The sequence below is a fragment of the Limanda limanda genome, chromosome 3 (genome assembly GCF_963576545.1).
Source record: "Limanda limanda chromosome 3, fLimLim1.1, whole genome shotgun sequence".
Taxonomy (NCBI): Eukaryota; Metazoa; Chordata; class Actinopteri; order Pleuronectiformes; family Pleuronectidae; genus Limanda; species Limanda limanda.
Window position 1 is genome coordinate 4,253,137 of NC_083638.1, and position 18,854 is coordinate 4,271,990.

The 18,854-nt window shown below is 41.3% G+C and overlaps 1 protein-coding gene across 1 annotated transcript in view; it reads left to right on the forward strand.

The window, feature by feature from the left end:
* The window catches only part of LOC132998833 (NACHT, LRR and PYD domains-containing protein 12-like), a 39,687-nt gene extending 21,447 nt beyond the window's left edge, over positions 1 to 18,240 (forward strand). Inside the window, exons 13-21 of the mRNA XM_061068580.1 lie at positions 10,310 to 10,483; positions 10,861 to 10,953; positions 11,487 to 11,582; positions 11,965 to 12,138; positions 12,571 to 12,744; positions 13,144 to 13,317; positions 15,871 to 16,044; positions 16,428 to 16,601; positions 17,340 to 18,240. Of these exons, the coding sequence (XP_060924563.1) occupies positions 10,310 to 10,483; positions 10,861 to 10,953; positions 11,487 to 11,582; positions 11,965 to 12,138; positions 12,571 to 12,744; positions 13,144 to 13,317; positions 15,871 to 16,044; positions 16,428 to 16,601; positions 17,340 to 17,355 (1,249 nt within the window). The 3' untranslated portion in view covers positions 17,356 to 18,240. The remainder of the gene's footprint in view (positions 1 to 10,309; positions 10,484 to 10,860; positions 10,954 to 11,486; positions 11,583 to 11,964; positions 12,139 to 12,570; positions 12,745 to 13,143; positions 13,318 to 15,870; positions 16,045 to 16,427; positions 16,602 to 17,339) is intronic.
* Positions 18,241 to 18,854: the final 614 nt, after the last annotated feature.

Sequence of the window (18,854 nt, forward strand, 5' to 3'; positions counted from 1 at the left end):
GCACATCCCAGTCAAAGCCTTTATATTCAGTCTATGAGTCAAAAACAGGGATAATTTCCTCTGTGACAAACCAGATGTAACTAGAAGAAAAACATCTCAGAGAGAAAAGTTCTGTTTTTACTTGTCTCTGCTTTAATGTTCAATAAACATCCTTCCACCGACTTCAGTGGAATCATGACTCTGCTTTTCTTTCATCGTACAAACAAACAGGTGAAAACATCTCCTCCTTGCTGCAGGTACATGAACAACATCACCAGTTTGACATAATGGAAACAATCATAAGAAAAAAGTATGTATGTACAGTATGAAGAAGAGTCGATGAAGAGCAGAGCATCTTTAAGTCTCTGAGGAAACTTTCATAAATATTTTACCATATTCAATAGAAAACTGACTCAAGGACATTTTATATAAATGTAGATGAAGATTCTTCGACTGTCCAGTTTGTGAATTGTTGCTAAAATGATTTCTAAAACAATGATATAAATCTGTTTGTATGTTCTCGACCACCAACTCAGAACGACCACAAGGGGGAGACTGTAGCAGGCCTCTGGTAACAGCAGCATGTTAGGAAGTAATCGATGATGGGAGGTTCACAGCAGGGACAAGTGACAGTGGACATTTTGGGCCTGTTTTGTTGAACAGTTTGTGTTATTTTGTGAAGACACTTGTCTCAACATGATGATTTCACTGAGTTTATTTCCAAGCTCGTCTCAGTTCTTTGTGACTTCAGGATCAGAAATGTTTGACAGAGTCAGTTCCTGACAGGCTCAAGTTCTCACTGTGTGGAGAGGTCATCATGTGACTTTGTTATGATCATCAACACACGTGTGTCAGTGTAACATGTGACTGTGACGCCATGTTAATGAACACGCTGCTCTAACATCTGTCCAGCAGATGTTGAAGCTGTTAGGTCCACTTCCTCTGCACCAGAGTGAGACCATCATCTCTGCATGGAGCTGTGCACCAGGCTGTTGTCATGGTGACACAGACCAAACACAAATAGTGAAGAAGACGTCGTCCAAATGATCCGTTCAAATTCCACCGAATATATTTATGGGATATACTATATACTTGTGAAGAGAAGTTTGTGCTTGTAATCAAATTCTACAAGTTCTTAATATTATATATCTAGCAGTCTTGTTGTATCAATAGTTTTTTAGCCTGGTCATAAACTCAACTCAGGTTCTGTCTAAAACACAGTGAAGGTGCAGCTCAGGTTCAATTTTCTTACAGGGTGAAAATAGAACACATTATTTATCTAAATATGATATACAACAATCATTAAATAATAAAATACTATAAATAAATCGTAATTTAATTTCAACCATTTTCTTTCATCGTCGCTCTGGCACCTGTCGTTGGTAAAACAAGTGTTTGACGAATTAGAAGCAAAAATAAATGATTGATTTCTCACTTGTGCTTCTCCGACTGTAACATGTTAAAAAACCACATTAATCACGTGTTGATTGTATTTTAAAACGCACACAATCCGGCCAAAGTGATGAAATAAAGATTAAAGCAGAGTTCTCGACCCTATGACCTGTTTACCTGGAGCGTGATTGATTCATCCCAGCAGCACCACCTTGGGTCTCGTGATGTGATTGTGGCACCGACATGTTTGTGTGTCTCTCCTCCGCAGCCTTTGCGTGTCCCGACACTCTGCGGTATCAGGCCTGTCTGCCGGCGTGCACGTCTCAGTCCTGCCCCAACCACGACTTCCACTCCGACCCCGACCAGTGTTCAGGCCTGACCGAGGGCTGCGTGTGTCCTGAGGGGACGCTGCTCCACCGGCCCGACTCCGCCCTTTGCATCTCACCTGAGAAATGCGGTAAGTCTCAAACCGGACGTCACCAAGTCAGATTATGACGAGACAAGTTTGTGAAGAAAATCTGAAAATGAATGAATTATCTTCAGGCTTGATTTGAGTCAATTTTAAATCTATGAGACCTGTATAATAACCTTTGTTCCTGCAGTCTGCTTCAGTGTTGTCGTCTCATGACCAGTGAACTAGAAATCATTCAATGATTGAAGATATGATTTGTGGCTCTGCAGTTTGTAACCAGAGCCTGTGTGACCTGGTCCCTCCTGAGTGTAAGTACGGGGAGAAGCTGGTTTCGTACTACAGGCAGGACTCCTGCTGTCCGCACTACGTCTGTGGTGAGTTTCTCTTTCTCCCACTTTTTATTTAGCCTGAATATAAGATGATATTTCTCTCTAGAAGTAACCTCCTAATAGTATTTGATGTGATTTTGTGTTGACAGCACCAGATGTGTTTTTTGGTGACAGAGAGGAGTTGTGTTTTATTTTGATTTTTTTCATTCTGTTTATAGTTTAGACTTAGTTCAGAGTTAATTTAACCTGCAGGAGTTTCTGAAGCTGGTGTGATGTGTTTTTTCGTCTCGGTGGAAACGTCTTTACTGCAGTATTCTGAGAGAGCAGGACAGACAAGATCCCAAAATGTGCATTTTACATCATGAGGTGATGTTTATTTCTACTTCCTGCATCAGAGCATTGAATGAAAGAACATTTCCAATTGGTACAAGTGTGTTCTAGCAGCTGTGGAGGGAGATCTGGAGGAAAGTGATTGTTTTCTTTCAAACTCAATCTACTGCTGCTTTTATTTCTTCTTTCAATCAATAAAGAGAAGCGTTTTCTTTCCCTTGAATCAACAGGTTCTCAGGGAAACTTTGCCAATGAGTATAAAAGATCACGGCTGGAGGATAATCATGGATGCAAACTCATTGCAACTTGACTGGTTTGTGGAGGCTGTGATTCTAGTTCACCTTTAGACACTAGAACTGTTTCACTGCAGCTTCTCATTGGTGTCGATCTACTCATTTAACTCTCAGTGAGAAAGTGAAGAAGAGTGTTTCCCAACACGTGGATCTGTTGGATGAATTAGTTTCTGTTTGTTGCAGGTTCATTCAAAGTGTTTGAACTCTCCCAGTTCACACACTTTCCAATTTCATTTAAAAGCTAAAATTACTCACAGTTTATTTGTATAGCATATTTCAACTAGGCAATTCAAAGTACTTTTCATAAGACATAAGAGGCATCATAACGAATTGTCAAAGCAACATTAAACAATATCAGAAAGAAGCATTTAAACAGAAATTAAAAGAGAATAAAAGGAAATTAGGAAATATAAATACTGTTTGTTGAGCACAGACCAGTTGAAGATGTCATAATTAAAAGGATGTGGAGAATCTTCAACTAAATCAGACAGCGACTTGAAAATAACACTTTTAATTTAAAGAAATGTGTCCCCTCCTCTGGGCGCCTTCCAGCCGTGTGACCTTCTGCACTGACGCTCTGTGTCCTGCAGGTGAACATGGTGTCATGTGACGGGAAGTGTCCGTCTGCCAGCATCTACAACTACAACATCAACACGTACGCTCGCTTCTGCAAGTGCTGCCGGGAGACGGGGCTGCAGCGGCGCTCGGTGCAGCTCTACTGCAGCGGCAACGCAACCTGGGTCAGCTACAGCATCCAGGAGCCCACCGACTGCTCCTGCCAGTGGTCCTGAACACACACAAACACACACAGAGTACGATGTTCTGGTGCCTCTGCTGGCATGGAGGTCGAACTGCAGCTTCATCTGCAGCAGACGACGTGTGACGACTTTATTTGTCATTTATATTTATAGCTTTGATTTTAGCCGAGAAAAGTTTTGATGCTGTAAGATGACAATTTTCAAAAATAAACGTACAAACTGCACTTGAAGCTGTTTACGTATCATTTTACCATCATCTGTAGTTAAAGATGGACGACATGGCTGCTCCTCAAAAGTGAAGCCAAATCATCTTGATCGCCCCTTGCTGGCTGGTTGCAGTATAATTCATAAATCTTGCCTCCTCCATGTTAGTAGTTGGGATCAGAGATATTTTGGCTTCATTTTTGATCAACAGGAGGAAGTTGAGACGTCATCCATCTTTATTTTACTGTCCATAGTTCAAAGTTACTGTTCAAACTGCTGTAGCGCCACCCTCCTGTCAGCCTGCACACTCTCCACATCTCCTCCCATTGTGCCTGTTTCTGTAAATAACTCAATTTCCTAATGTTTGAAAATGTTTTGAAACATCCAACACTGTGAGATTTCCCTCTTATTAAGACAAGTTATTTTAAATTTACTGATTACACACATCTTTTCGATAATCAGAGGGAGTCAGGTGAATGAACTGATTTGAATCCAGTAGTATGTGGAGCACTTTATATATTTATTGGAGTTCGATAGAGCAAAGCTGTTTTTATTTCGTGGAAACATTTGGTTCAAGCGGAGAAGAAACAAACCACACTTTGATTTGGATCAATTATCGATGACAGAAAATACAGGGAGAGCCCGGTCGAGCGTTATAGATTCATGTTTCTCTGTGGACCAAACTTCTTTCTGTGTTCGTTCATATCAAACACTGGATATTTTAAAGTTAAAGAGGATTTGTATTATATAAATGTACATTTGCATATTCAATAAATATTTCCTTTTGAAAAACTAAAAAAGGTCTTGTCTTATTATTAGATAACATGATGCTGTGCAATATAGATGATGTTATTCCTGGTTATTATTATTATTATTGTTATTATTATTATTATTATATTATTATTATTATTATTATTATTATTATTATTATTATTATTATTATTATTATTATTATTATCATGTCATGTTGTTCTCCTGCCCCCTGGCGGCCAAACATCGGCTGAACAGACATCAGGTCTTGATCCTGGATCATTAACAGGAGACGTTCACAGTCAGGACTCAGTGTTAAAGTTAATGTCTGGATCAATGATGATTATTAACTAAATATCATTCCAATAACAAAAGATCAGTGAACATGAACCAGTTCATTTTCATGTGTATGAACTGGAGTTTGAACTGGGTGTTTTCAAGATAGAACTGGTTCAACAGGGAGGAGGAGCCTGAGAACAGGGAGCAGTCAGACTCCATTTTCACCTGGATGAGCAGAAGGAAGGAAAGTGAGCAGGTCAGTGTGAACACAACTTTCTGAAGGTTTTACTGTCTCACTCTCACACCTGCTGTTAACATCTGTCTGCTGATTACATGACTCTAAGTTTGTCAGTTCACACCTGGTGACAGACGTAGTTTCATGTGATCGGATCCCAGAGACAGATGTGAACAGCAGCTGTGGAACAAAGATACTTCAAAGGACTAATTAACAGAGTTAAATCACACTTTAATGTTTTATCTTCATCACATCTGTTCATCAAGTGTTTAATAACACAACGTGTTTTCAGAATCATACGTTACTGTCACCTTAGCTGGTGTGTGTGTGTTTGTGTGTGTGTGTGTGTGTGTGTGTGTGTGTGTGTGTGTCTATGTGTTTGTGTGTGTGTGTCTCCTCGCTTGGTATTTTTGGGTGTGTTTCTTGACAGACGTGTTTGTCCTGATTCCTTTGCGCTTAAAGTGTTTTTCCACTCAGACTGAAGATGAGTGGTTATGTGGAGGAAGAGAAGGACAGAGCAGAGTCTCCAGGGTTCAGCTGTGTGTCTCTGAAGAGTGACTCGTCCATGACACCTCCTCCACACTTCAGTAATGAACCTGGACCCTCACACACAAAGTAAGAGACCAGCTAAAAACATGTGAACCTCCAAACTGAATCCTCAGAGAATGAACCAGTGAATGATGTGTTCTGAATAAAAACATGTTTGTGTTTGCAGAGGTCAGGACCACAGACTGAGAGCAGAGTCTCCAGGGTCCAGCTGTGTGTCTCTGAAGAGTGACTGGTCCATGCATCAGCCTCTGACCTTCAATAATGAACCTGGACCCTCACACACAGAGTAAGAGACTGTTTCTACTGGGACCTGCTCTGAAGAGTATCTAGTTTCCTCTAGTGTGGCCCCTGCATTAGGACACAGCTTCATTGAAGTTGGTGACTTATGTCTCAGAATCACTCAAAGAGCTCAGACCTCCACCAAGAACCAACACGCTCCTTATGAAACCACTTGGAAATTCATTAGAGACTCATTCTGATTTGGATTTGCACTAAATAACACACACTGGTAAACATCAGTCCTCTCAACATGTCTGTGAAAGAGAATCCCCCACCCCCCCCCCGATCTTGTTCACAGACCAAATCCTTCCAGCAAGTTAACTGGTAATCTGTTCAGTGGTGTTTTATAATCCCACTAACGTACAAACCAACCAACACACAAACATTCTGGTGAAAACAAAACTTCCTTGACAGAAGTAATGACAACCTGTGACTGTGACATGTGAGTTATCAGGAAATGTCTTCACAGAGAGAGAAAGAGGAGTCATGTTTCTGAGGAGGAGCAGTCGTCCTGCTGTGCTTTGTGTCAGGACGTCCTGAAGGATCCAGTCTCCACCAGCTGTGGACACTGGTTCTGCAGACAGTGCATCACCTCATACTGGGACCAGTCTGGTTTTTCAGGAGACTCCTCCTGTCCCCAGTGTGGACAAAGATCCAGAACAGGAGCTGGAGCTCAGACAGCCGGTCAGAGCAGCACTGTACATGTGTCTGCTGATGTCTTCACTTCTGACAACAGCACATGTGGTTTTATTTTGTTCCTTCATACAGCATCAACATTTAACATCGTTAGAAAAGCACAAAGTTAAAAAGCTTTTATTTTCTGTCGTTTTTCTGTATCTGATGAAAACAATCAGCAGATTCTCAGATTCTCTGCCTCTGACATTGTTTATTGTTTTTCAGCAGATCGTGGTCTGCAGGAGGTTTTAGATGAACATAAGCTCAGTCTGAGGAGGAGATGTGAACATGTGACTGAAGGAATTGATGAAACAGGAAGTAGAACCCTCCTCAACAGGATCTTCACTGAGCTCTATATCACAGAGGGACAGAGTGAAGAGGTTAAAACTCAACATGAGGTGAGGCAGCTTGAGGCGGCTTCAAAGAGGAAGAGCCTCCACGACACTCCCATCAAGTGCCACGACATCTTTAAAGCCTCCACTGACCAGCAGAGCAGCATCAGAGTCGTCCTGACCTACGGCGTCGCTGGCGTTGGAAAAACCTTCTCGGTGCAGAAGTTCACTCTGGACTGGGCAGAGGGTTTAGAAAACCAAGATGTGGGTCTGCTGACTGTGCTTTCGTTCAGGGAGCTGAACCTGGTGAAGGACCAGCAGCACAGTCTCCTCACGCTGCTCCGTGTTTTCCATCCAGCGTTACAGAAGCTCACAGCAGAGACGCTCGCTGTCTGTAAACCTTTGTTCATCTTTGACGGCCTGGATGAAAGCAGACCTTCTCTGGACTTCAACCATAGGGAGCTTGTGTCTGAGGTCACACAGAGGTCATCAGTCAACGTGCTGCTGACAAACCTCATCTGGGGGAATCTGCTTCCCTCGGCTCTCGTCTGGATAACCTCCAGACCTGCGGCAGCCAATCAGATCCGTCCTGCATGTGTTGACAGGGTCACAGAAGTACGAGGCTTCACTGACGCCCAGAAGGAGGAGTACTTCAGGAGGAGATTCAGTGATGGTGAGCTCTGCAGCAGAATCATCTCACACATCAAGACGTCCAGGAGCCTCCACATAATGTGTGAAATCCCAGTCTTCTGCTGGATCAGTGCTACAGTTCTGGAGCACATGTTGACCACAGACCAGAGAGGAGAGCTGCCCAAGACCCTGACTGACCTGTACTCACACTTCCTGCTGGTTCAGACAAAGAGGAAGAACAACAAGTACAGTGAGGGACATGAGACGACCCCACAGCAGCTGACGGAGGCTGACAGGGACGTTCTCCTGAAGCTGGGGAGGCTGGCACTTAAACATCTGAGGAAAGGAAACATCATGTTCTACCAAGAAGACCTGGAGCAGTGTGGTCTTAATGTCACAGAGGCCTCGGTGTACTCAGGAGTTTGTACTGAGATCTTCAGAAGAGAGTGTGTGATCTTCCAGAAATCAGTCTACTGCTTTGTTCATCTGAGCGTTCAGGAGTTTCTGGCTGCAGTCTACATGTTCCACTGTTACACCAAGAGGAACACAGAAGAACTCAACAACTTCTTGGGAACATATGGGAACACAGACAGTACCTTCTCCCTGGAAGACCTTCTGAAGAGAACCATGGAGAAATCCCTCACCAGTACAAATGGTCATCTGGACCTGTTTGTTCGCTTCCTTCACGGCCTCAGTCTGGAGTCCAACCAGAGAGTCTTAGCAGGTCTGCTGGGTCAGACAGAGAACAATCCAAAGATCATCCAGAGAGTCTTAGGAGGCCTGCTGGGTCAGAAAGAGAACAATCCTAATATCATCCAGAGAGTCTTAGGAGGCCGGCTGGGTCTGACAGGGAACAATCCAGAGATCATCCAGAGAGTCATCAACAACCTGAAGGAGATGAAGAGTGGTGACATTTCTCCTGACAGAAGCATCAACATCTTCCACTGTCTGATTGAGATGAACGACCACTCAGTTCATCGGCAGATGCAACAGTTCCTGACGTCAGAAAACAGATCGAAGGAGGAACTCTCTGAGATCCACTGCTCAGCTCTGGCCTACATGCTGCAGATGTCAGAGGAGGTTCTGGATGAGTTGGACCTGAAGAAGTTCAATACATCATACCAGGGTCGATGGAGACTGATCCCAGCTGTGAGGAACTGCAGGAAGGCTCGGTGAGTCCAGACATGATCAATAACATGTTCAATCAGTGGAGATGAGTCGCTCTTCAAATACATCATCAGGATGTACAATAGTCCTTTAAACTACTTGTAAGCAAACCCCTCAAATAATCCATCCTAGACCCGGAGGTTTTATCCAACCTCCCCTTGCTGTCTAAAATCTTTTAAAAAATTGTAGCCAATCAGCTGTGTCAGTTTGTCGATTAAAGAAATGTCTATGAGGACTATGAGCCAATCACAGCCTTGGCAAAAGTCACTAATGACCTTCTCATAGCTTCAGATCATGGATTTGCGTCTTTCCCAGTTCTGTTTGATATCAGTGCAGCATTCAACACAATTGACCATCAAATTTTATTACAGAGACTAGAACATTTAATCAGCATTAACAGAACCGCCCTGAACTGGTTTAAATCCTATTTTTCAGATTGCTTCCAATTCGTGGATTTATTCGCTAAAAACTAAGGAGCTCTGATTGTTTAGGTTAAAGATTTCTTTAGTTTGATGAAGAAAAAAGTTCTAAATAACATCATCCTATGTTTGCTCATAGGCATAGCAAAGAGACAGACACATTTAATTATGGTGTGGTATGTCTTCATTTGATTTTATTATCTTATTCAATCTAACTATCTATCATTGGGACTCGTCAACAATAAAAAAACTAATGTTAAATGTATATCTCCACCTCCTGTCATTTATCTTTCTGCTCTCACAACAATATAAAGAGATAAAAGGGATTTTTTTGGGCATTTGGAAACAGTGATTAATCATATCAATCACAGCTTCTCTGTGTTTAGGATACTAAATATCCAGAACAGAGTTCCTCTGTCAGTCTGAATGAACGCTTGAACCAAATCTGAAAGGATTCTATTGAGGAGTTTTTAATATGTTCATGAGGCAAAAAGGGGATTTACCAGGGTGAGGGTCACATGATCACGTTTTGTATGAATGTTGTGTTTTCTGATTTTATTCTAACAGATATTTTCTTTAATTACAGACTCGGTGGTTGTGACCTGTCAGAGACTCACTGGGAAGTTGTGGCCTCAGCTCTGAAGTCAGACCCCTCACATCTGAGAGAACTGGATCTGAGTAGAAACTACCTGCAGGATACAGGAGTGAAGCTGCTGTGTTCTGGACTGGAGAGTCCAAACTGTCAACTGGAGACTCTGAGGTCCTTAAATCATTCTTCACTTTTCCAACTTTCTTTCTTATTCGGCCATTATTTATTTGAATTGTCTCAGTTCTGCTCTGCTCACTGTCCCTCAGTCATCTGTCCCTCACCCAGCCTGTCAGTCACGTCCACCTCATCAACTCTATTCACCTGCACTCACCTGCTCCTGATCACTAAGAAAGTGTCAGTAAATAACATGTGGACTGAGGCCGAGCACTCGTCCTCCTCAGGTTTTCAAATTAAGACACATTCTTATTGAAACACGTTGGAAAGTTGATAAGTATAGAAACAAACAGGAAGTGACATCAGGAGCCATCCCTACTTTAAACAGTGTTTTATTACACGAACCTGCTCAGTGACCAAATACACAGAGGAGAAGGAGACGAATGAAACAATGGTCCAACATATCTGATCTGATATTTATCTTCAGGTCACAGACTGGACTGAGGTCAGCAGCATGTTGAGAGTCTGTGTTGACATGACGACGATCCACAACAACAGGAGGACACATTCAAATATTCATATTTCTTTATTCAGGTTGTGGAACTGCAGACTGTCAGAGATCAGCTGTTCTTCTCTGGCTTCAGCTCTGAGGTCAAACCCCTCTCATCTGAGAGAACTGGTTCTGAGCTACAACGACCTGCAGGACTCAGGAGTGAAGGAGCTGTGTGCTTTTCTACAGAGTCCAACCTGTCGACTGGAGACTCTGTGGTCAGTTCACTGACTGACTTTTGTAGATATCATATCTATAATACAGCATTTACACCCAATTGATCTCATTTAATTGTAATTTAACATAATTCATACATAACTTTAATGCATTCATTAATTAATCTCTGACATTTTAAATATTCAGCTACTTGTTAAAACACATCTGAGTTTAGTTCTGGATTTCCTAAAATGATCTGCAGGACAGAGACCGGGTCCAAATAGTATATTTTTACTGAATCAGGAATAGATTTTTGTCCAACATGTCAGATTTCATATTTATCTTCCATGTTATGAGTCCGTGCTCACATGAGTGTTTGTTTGTTATTTTCACACATGATCTCAGTTTAATTTACAGTTAAGTTTTATCTTTTATTCAGGTTGAAGAGCTGCAGTCTGTCAGAGATCAGCTGTTCTTCTCTGGCTTCAGCTTTGAGGTCAAACCCCTCTCATCTGAGAAAACTGGATCTGAGGTTCAATGACCTGCAGGACTCAGGAGTGAAGGATCTGTGTCGTTTTCTACAGAGTCCAACCTGTCAACTGGAGACTCTGAGGTCAGTTCACAGACTGACTTCTGTAGATATAATATCAATGATACAGCATTTATACCCAATTGATCTAATTTATTTCTAATTTAACATAATTTCTCTTCATACATAACGTGAATCCATTCATTAAATAATCTATGAAATTTTAAATATTCAGCTACTTGTTAAAATACATCTGAGTTTAGTTCTGGATTTCCTAAACTGATCTGCAGGACAGAGACCGGGTCCAAATAATCTATTTTTACTGAATCAGGACTCATTTTTAGTCCAACATGTCTGATTTCATATTTATCTTCCATTTTATGTGTCTGTGCTGATATAACTATTTTTATGTTATTTTCACATTCGAAATTAGTGTATTATTGTTATTCTTTATCCAGGTTGGATCACTGCAGTCTGTCAGCCAACAGCTGTTCTTCTCTGGCTTCAGCTCTGAGGTCAAACCCCGCTCATCTGAGAGAACTGAATCTGACTAACAACAACCTGCAGGACTCAGGAGTGAAGGAGCTGTGTGGTTTTCTACAGAGTCCAACGTGTCAACTGGAGACTCTGAGGTCAATACACTGACTGACTTTTTAGATCTTATATCTGTAATACAGCATTCATACCCAATTGATCTAATTTAATTTTTATTTAACATAATTCCTCTTCATACATAACTTGAATCCATTTAGTAAATAACCTGTGACATTTTTAATATTCAGCTACTTGTTAAAACACGTTTGAGTTTACTTCTGGATTTTCTCAACTGATCTGCAGGACAGCGACCGGGTCCAAATAATTGGTGTTTACTGAATTAGGACTCGTTTTTAGTCCAACATGTCTGATTTCAGAATTATCTTCCATTTTATGAATCTGTGCTGACATAAATATTTGTGTGTTATTTTCACACATGAGCTCAGTTTAATTTACAGTTAAGTTTGATCCTTTATTCAGGTTGAAGAGCTGCAGTCTGTCGGAGATCAGTTGTTCTTCTCTGGCTTCATCTCTGAGGTCAAACCCCTCTCATCTGAGAGACCTGGATCTGGCCTACAACCACATGCAGGACTCAGGAGTGAAGGAGCTGTGTGGTTTTCTACAGAGTCCAACCTGTCGACTGGAGACTCTGAGGTCAGACATCATGTTTAATGGAAGCATACTGCGAAAGCAACCAAACAGTTTTTTAAGGCAAAGAAGTGGAATGTTTTGCATGGCCCTAGGAGTTGACCCTTGTGGTTTTTCACACCTCTGTGTGAAGTTGAGGAATCCTGGGAGAGTGAGTTCCCTGTGCTCTGGGTTTTTCCAGAACAATGGAACCTGTTGCACCCTGGGAGACCAAGTTCCTTGGCTTTCTCAAGAACCAAGAAACATGTTTGACTAACATGTAGGCCGAAAAGGAGGCCTGTGGTTCAACAAAAACATTTCCCAACTTCTCTATTGTCATTTTACTGCATTTATGGGTTCAAATTTACATTAAATTTTCTTGTTTTGCTGTCAAAGCACTTTATAAACTCTGTTTTTAAAAAGTGCTATATCAGTTTATTCATGTTATTGATTATCCAGGCTGAAGAGCTGCAGACTGTCAGAGATCAGCTGTTCTTCTATGGCTTCAGCTCTGAGGTCAAACACCTCTCATCTGAGAGAACTGGATCTGAGTAACAACATCCTGCAGGACTCAGGAGTGAAGGAGCTGTGTGGTTTTCTACAGAGTCCAACCTGTCGACTGGAGACTCTGAGGTCAGTTCACTGACTGACTTTTGTAGATCTCGTTTCTATAATACAGCAGTTATACCCAATTAATCTCTTTTAATTCTAATTTAACATAATTCATCTTTATACATTGCTTGAATCCATTCATTAAATAATCTGTGACATTTTAAATATTCAGCTACTTGTTAAAACACTGAGTTTAGTTCAGGATTTCCTAAACTGATCTGCAGGACAGAGACTGGGTCTAAATAATCTTTACTGTGTCCGGACTCGTTTTTGGTCCAACAAGTCTGATTTCATATTTATCTTCGATGTTTTGAGTCTGTGCTGACAGATACTATCAGCACAGACTCAAACTAATATTTGTTTGTTATTTTTACACATGAACTTAGTTTAACTTACACTTAAGTTTGATCCTTTATTCAGGTTTGAGAGCTGCAGTCTGTCAGAGATCAGCTGTTCTTCTCTGGCTTCAGCTCTGAGGTCAAACCCCTGTCATCTGAAAGAATTGAATCTGAGTAACAACGACCTGCTGGACTCAGCAGTGAAGGAGCTGTGTGGTTTTCTACCGAGTCCAACCTGTCGACTGGAGACTCTGAGGTCAGACATCAAGTGTTATTGTTAAAAGTTCAGTGTGTATAATTCTGTGACATCTAGTGGTGAAGTGTCATGTTGCAGCTGAACACCCCACCCCCCTTCTTCCAAACCTGAAAGAGAACCTGTGGTAGCTTCAGTTGTCATAGAAACTCAAAAGGTTTAGTTTGTCCAGTCTTGGCTACTGTAAAAAAACATTGCTTCCTCTTTGGAGAAGGGACCCCTCTTCCTGATGTAAATATAAAGCATGTAAATATAATGTAGTTAAATATAAATGTCTCATTTTAGGGTGAAAATAACAAAAACAAGCAGTTTCCAACCAGCTCAGACCGCAGCAGTTTCTCACTGGTATTAAACGGCAACATCACATCTCCCTGATCCTCGCTTCTCTCCATTGGCTCCCTGTCCGTTTTAGAATTGATTTTAAGATTTTACTGATCACTTCTTAAAGCATCTGACCCCAAACTACATCACAGAATTATTGAGCCTGTGTGTTCCTGCACGCAGCCTTAGATCTTCAGGTGGATCCTGCTGTTCCAAAGTCCAGGTTGAAAACTAAACCGTGACCGTGCTTTTACCATCAGGGCCCCTCGGCTTTGGAACGGCCCCCTGAGGAGATTATGCGGAGCCAATGACATCTTTTAAATCACCTCTTAAAACCCCTTTTTATAGACTTGCTTTAATGTGATTCTGTGTTTTTACTGTTTTTCTCATTTTCACCTTTTATTTACTTGTTCATTTATCTCTATTGTCATTTTACTGCTTTTATGGGTTCATGTTTTTATTAACTTTTTTTGCTGTCATAGCACTTTGTAAACTGTTTTTAAAACTACTATATCAATAATGTGTATTATTGTTATTCTTTATCCAGGTTGGAGGGCTGCAGTCTGTCAAAGGTCAGCTGTTCTTCTCTGGCTTTAGCTCTGAGGTCAAATCCCTCTCATCTGAGAGAACTGGATCTGAGTAGAAACAACAACCTGCAGGACTCAGCAGTGAAGGAGCTGTGTGGTTTTCTACAGAGTCCAACCTGTCGATTGGAGACTCTGAGGTCAGTTCACTGACTGACTTTTGTCGATCTCATATCTATAATACAGCATTTATGCCCAATTGATCTCATTTAATTATAACTTAACATAATTCCTCATCATACATAACTTAATCCATTAATTAATTATTCTGCAGATCTCATATCTATAATACATCATTTATACCACATTTATCTCATTTCATTATAATTTAAGATAACTCCCCTTCATACATTACTTGAATCCATTTATTAAATAAAATGACATTTTAAATATTCAGCTACTTGTTAAAACACATCTGAGGTTAGTTCTGGATATCCTAAAATGATCTGCAGGACAGAGACCGGGTCCAAATAGTATATTTATTACTGAATCAGGACTCGTTTTTAGTCCAACATGTCGGATTTCATATTTATCTTCCATGTTATGAGTCTGTGCTGACATGAATATTTGTGTGTTATTTTCACACATGAACTCAGTTTAATTAACAGTTAAGTTTGATCCTTTATCCAGGTTGGAGAGCTGCAGTCTGTCAGAGAATAGCTGTTCTTCTCTGGCTTCAGCTCTGAGGTCAAACCCCTCTCATCTGAGAGAACTGGATCTGAGCTACAAAGACCTGCAGGAATCAGTAGTGAAGAAGCTGTGTGGTTTTCTACAGAGTCCAACCTGTCGACTGGAGACTCTGAGGTCAGACATCATGTTTTATTGTTAAAAATTCAGTTTGGAGACACCTAGTGGTGAAGTGTCATATTGCAGCTGAACACCCCTCACCCCGTCCTCCCTTCCAAAATGAAAGAGAACCTGTGTTAGCTGCAGTTGTCACCTAAACTAAAAAGGTTTAGTTTGTCCAATTTTGGGCTACTGTGCAACCCCTGTAGAGAAGACCCGTTCCTGATGTAAATAAAAAGTATGTTAATATAATGTGGTTAAATATAAATGTCTCATTTTAGGGTAAAGAAAACTACAATGAGTTTCCAACCAGTTCAGAACGCAACAGCTTCTCACTGGTATTAAACGGCAACATCACATCTCCCTGATCTTCGCTTCTCTCCATTGGCTCCCTGTCCGTTTTAGAATTGATTTTAAGATTTTAGTGATCACTTTTAAAGCATCTGGCCCACTCTACATCACAGAATTATTGAGCCTGTAAGTTCCTGCACATAGCCTTAGATCCTCAGGTGGAGTCTGCTGTTCCAAAGTCCAGGTTAAAAACTAAACCGTGACCGTGATTTCACCATCAGGGCCCCTCGGCTTTGGAACGGCCCCCTGAGGAGATAAGGCAGAGTCAGTGACTTCTTTTAAATCACTTCTTAAAACACATTTTTATAGACTTGCTCTGATGCAATGTTGTATTTTTACTGTGTTTTTATAATTTTCACCTTTTATTTACTTGTTCATTTATCTCTATTGGCATTTTACTGCTTTTATGGGTTCAAGTTTTTATTGACTTTCTTGCTTTGCTGTCAAAGCACTTTGTAAACTCTGTTTTTAAAAAGTACTATATCAATAAAGTATATTATTATTATTTGTTCAGGTTGGAGGGCTGCAGTCTGTCAGAGATCAGCTGTTCTTCTTTGGCTTCAGCTCTGAGGTCAAACCCCTCTCATCTGAGAAAACTGGATCTGAGCTACAACGACCTGCAGGACTCAGGAGTGAAGGAGCTCTGTGGTTTTCTACAGGGTCCAACCTGTCAACTGGAGACTTTACGGTCAGTTCACTGACTGACTTTTGTCGATCTCATATCTATAATACAGCATTTATGCCCAATTGATCTCATTTAATTATAACTTAACATAATTCCTCATCATACATAACTTAATCCATTAATTAATTATTCTGTGACAATTTAAATATTCAGCTACTTGTTAAAAAACATCAGAGTTTAGTTTTGGATTTCTCAAACTGATCTGCAGGAGAAAGACTTGGTCCAAATAATATATTTTTACAGAGTCAGGACTCGTTTTTTAGTCCAACATGTCTGATTTCATATTTATCTTCCATGTTCGGAGTCTGTGCTCACATGAATATGTGTATTTTATTTTCACACATGAACTCAATTTAATCTACAGTTAAGTTTTATCCTTTATTCAGGTTGGAGTGCTGCAGTCTGTCAGAGATCAGCTGTTCTTCTCTGGCTTCAGCCCTGAGGTCAAACCCCTCTCATCTGAGAGAACTTGATGTGAGACTAAACTACCTGCAGGACTCAGGAGTGAATGAGCTGCTTGATCTAAAGCAAAGTTTAGGCTGTCGACTGGAGACTGTGAGGTCAGTAGATGGTTGGAGTCAATGAGACAGTGTGTGTCCTCAGAGTCAGTGAGACAATTAGTGTCCTCAGAGACAGTGAGACATTGTGTGTCCTCATAGACAGTGAGACAATGTGTGTCAAACTAAAGCTCATTATCGAGGCCTCATCCTGGGATTCAAACGTTTCTCATCAAGAATCTTCTTCTTTTCCACTCGTCTTGTTAGTAAACAACAGATTCAGATTTCGTGGCGTTGAGTTATTTATCCTGTTCACACACGTTATTATTTCGTGGTCACGTAATATATTTTTACCAAATGCCACCAGGATGCGCTGTAAATTACACATTGACAAATCACAGATGTTTTACCAGCCGTTCTTTCTGCATTTAGCAGCTGTAACTGACTTTCTTTTATTCTGGATCATGTGTTTGTTCTCCTCTGATTTTTATTAAAGAACAGTTTGATCCTCGTTGTGAAATATGAGGCTCTGCTGTCAGTCAAACTGTCCATGATGTCTTCACCTGTAACGGCAGTAAATCAACCTCTCAGGTGTCCACTCTGCACTTTGACATGCAGAGGACACACACTGAGCTCTAAGCGTGTTCATTCCAACACGTTAACATGAAGCAGAGAGGAAGCTGCTCCACCTCTGAACAGGACTGAAGTCCCTGCTGCTCTTTCTACTGGATGTGCTGCATCACTGACTCACAGCTGATGAAGTGAGTCTGTGGAAACACTGATGTATGTTTCTCTCAACAGATGGAAGTCTGTGTGAAGAGGACAGTGTGTGTGGACGGAGGCTGAGCTGTGTCCTGAGGATCCAGAGGCTGAAGCAGCAGCAGCTTGTGTGTAGAGCGGCTCTGACTGGGCCTTGTTGCTGGGAGGCAGAGTGGAGACAGAGCTCCAGAGGAATCAGAGGAGGTGAACTGCTCTGAGATCAGCTGTCACACAGTGTCCAGTCCACCGTCCTCCCTGTGTGTTCCTGTGGATGTGACACAGCATCATCAGTGGATCTGCTGCAGCTCTGTCCTTTGACTCAGTGTCTGCAGACACACTCACGCTCCTCCACCTCCTCCACTCTTTTATTCACTCACATATTCTGAACACAAACACACTCAGCAGATTATTTCTGTTCACGACGATATAACTGCAGATCAACCCTTTTCTAAATTTATATTGAGTGAATTTGCAGCATCTTTTTCGATCTCTTCCCTCCGTTCACAATCTTTACCGCTTGTCCTCTTGAGGGCAGCAGGGGGAGCTGGAGCCGATCCCAGCTGACATTGGGTGGGAGGTGTGGTGCGCCTTGGACAGGTCACCAGTCCGTCGCAGGGCCGACAAACAACCAGTCACAATCACATTAACACCTACGCTCAATGTAGAGTCTCCAATTTACCCAACCCCTAATCTGCATGTGTTTGTGAGATGAAGCTGGAGCACCTGGAGGAAACACGTGGAGAACATGCAGACTCCACACAGGAAGACCCCATCTGAACCGGGATTCAAACCAGCAACCTTCTGGCTGTGAGGCGACAGTGCCAACCACCGCGCAGCCCCAAAGTCTTGCCCCTCACTACGGATTATGTTTATTCATAAAAATAATGTGTTTATTGAAAAGACACAACACCAACAGAATATATAAACCCTCAGTAAGGAGTCACATATAGTGTGTTTAACTTTGTCTTTTTTATTTTCCACCTTTGTCCCTCAGTATGTCTCCATGTGTGTATAACCACATTTTGTGTATCTGTCTATGCTCTTAAAGTTCCTGGATTCAAGTCACAAATTGATTTAGTTCCACACAAAGTTAAACACATTTAAATCACTTTGAGTTTAAAATCTGAATTTTGCCTTTGACACAAAAAATCAAAAGTCTGGATTTAATAATGGGACCTTTTCATTTCTGCATCAGGTGCAGAGCGGTGGTTGCTTTTCTTCTTTTTGACCCACAGGTGGCGCTGTAGTATAACAGGAGCACATCCCAGTCAAAGCCTTTAAATTCAGTCTATGAGTCAAACACATGGATCATTTCCTCTGTGACAAACCAGATGTAAAGTGTAGAAAAACATCTCAAAGAGAAAAGTTCTGTTGTTTCTACTTGTCTCTGCTTTAATGCTCAATAAACATCCTTCCACCGACTTCACTGGAATCATGACTCTGCTTTTCTTTCCTCTTGCAAACAAACAGGTGAAAACATCTCGTCCTTGCTGCAGGTAAATGATCAACATCACTAGTTTGACATAATGGAAACAACCAGAAGAAAAATGAATGAGA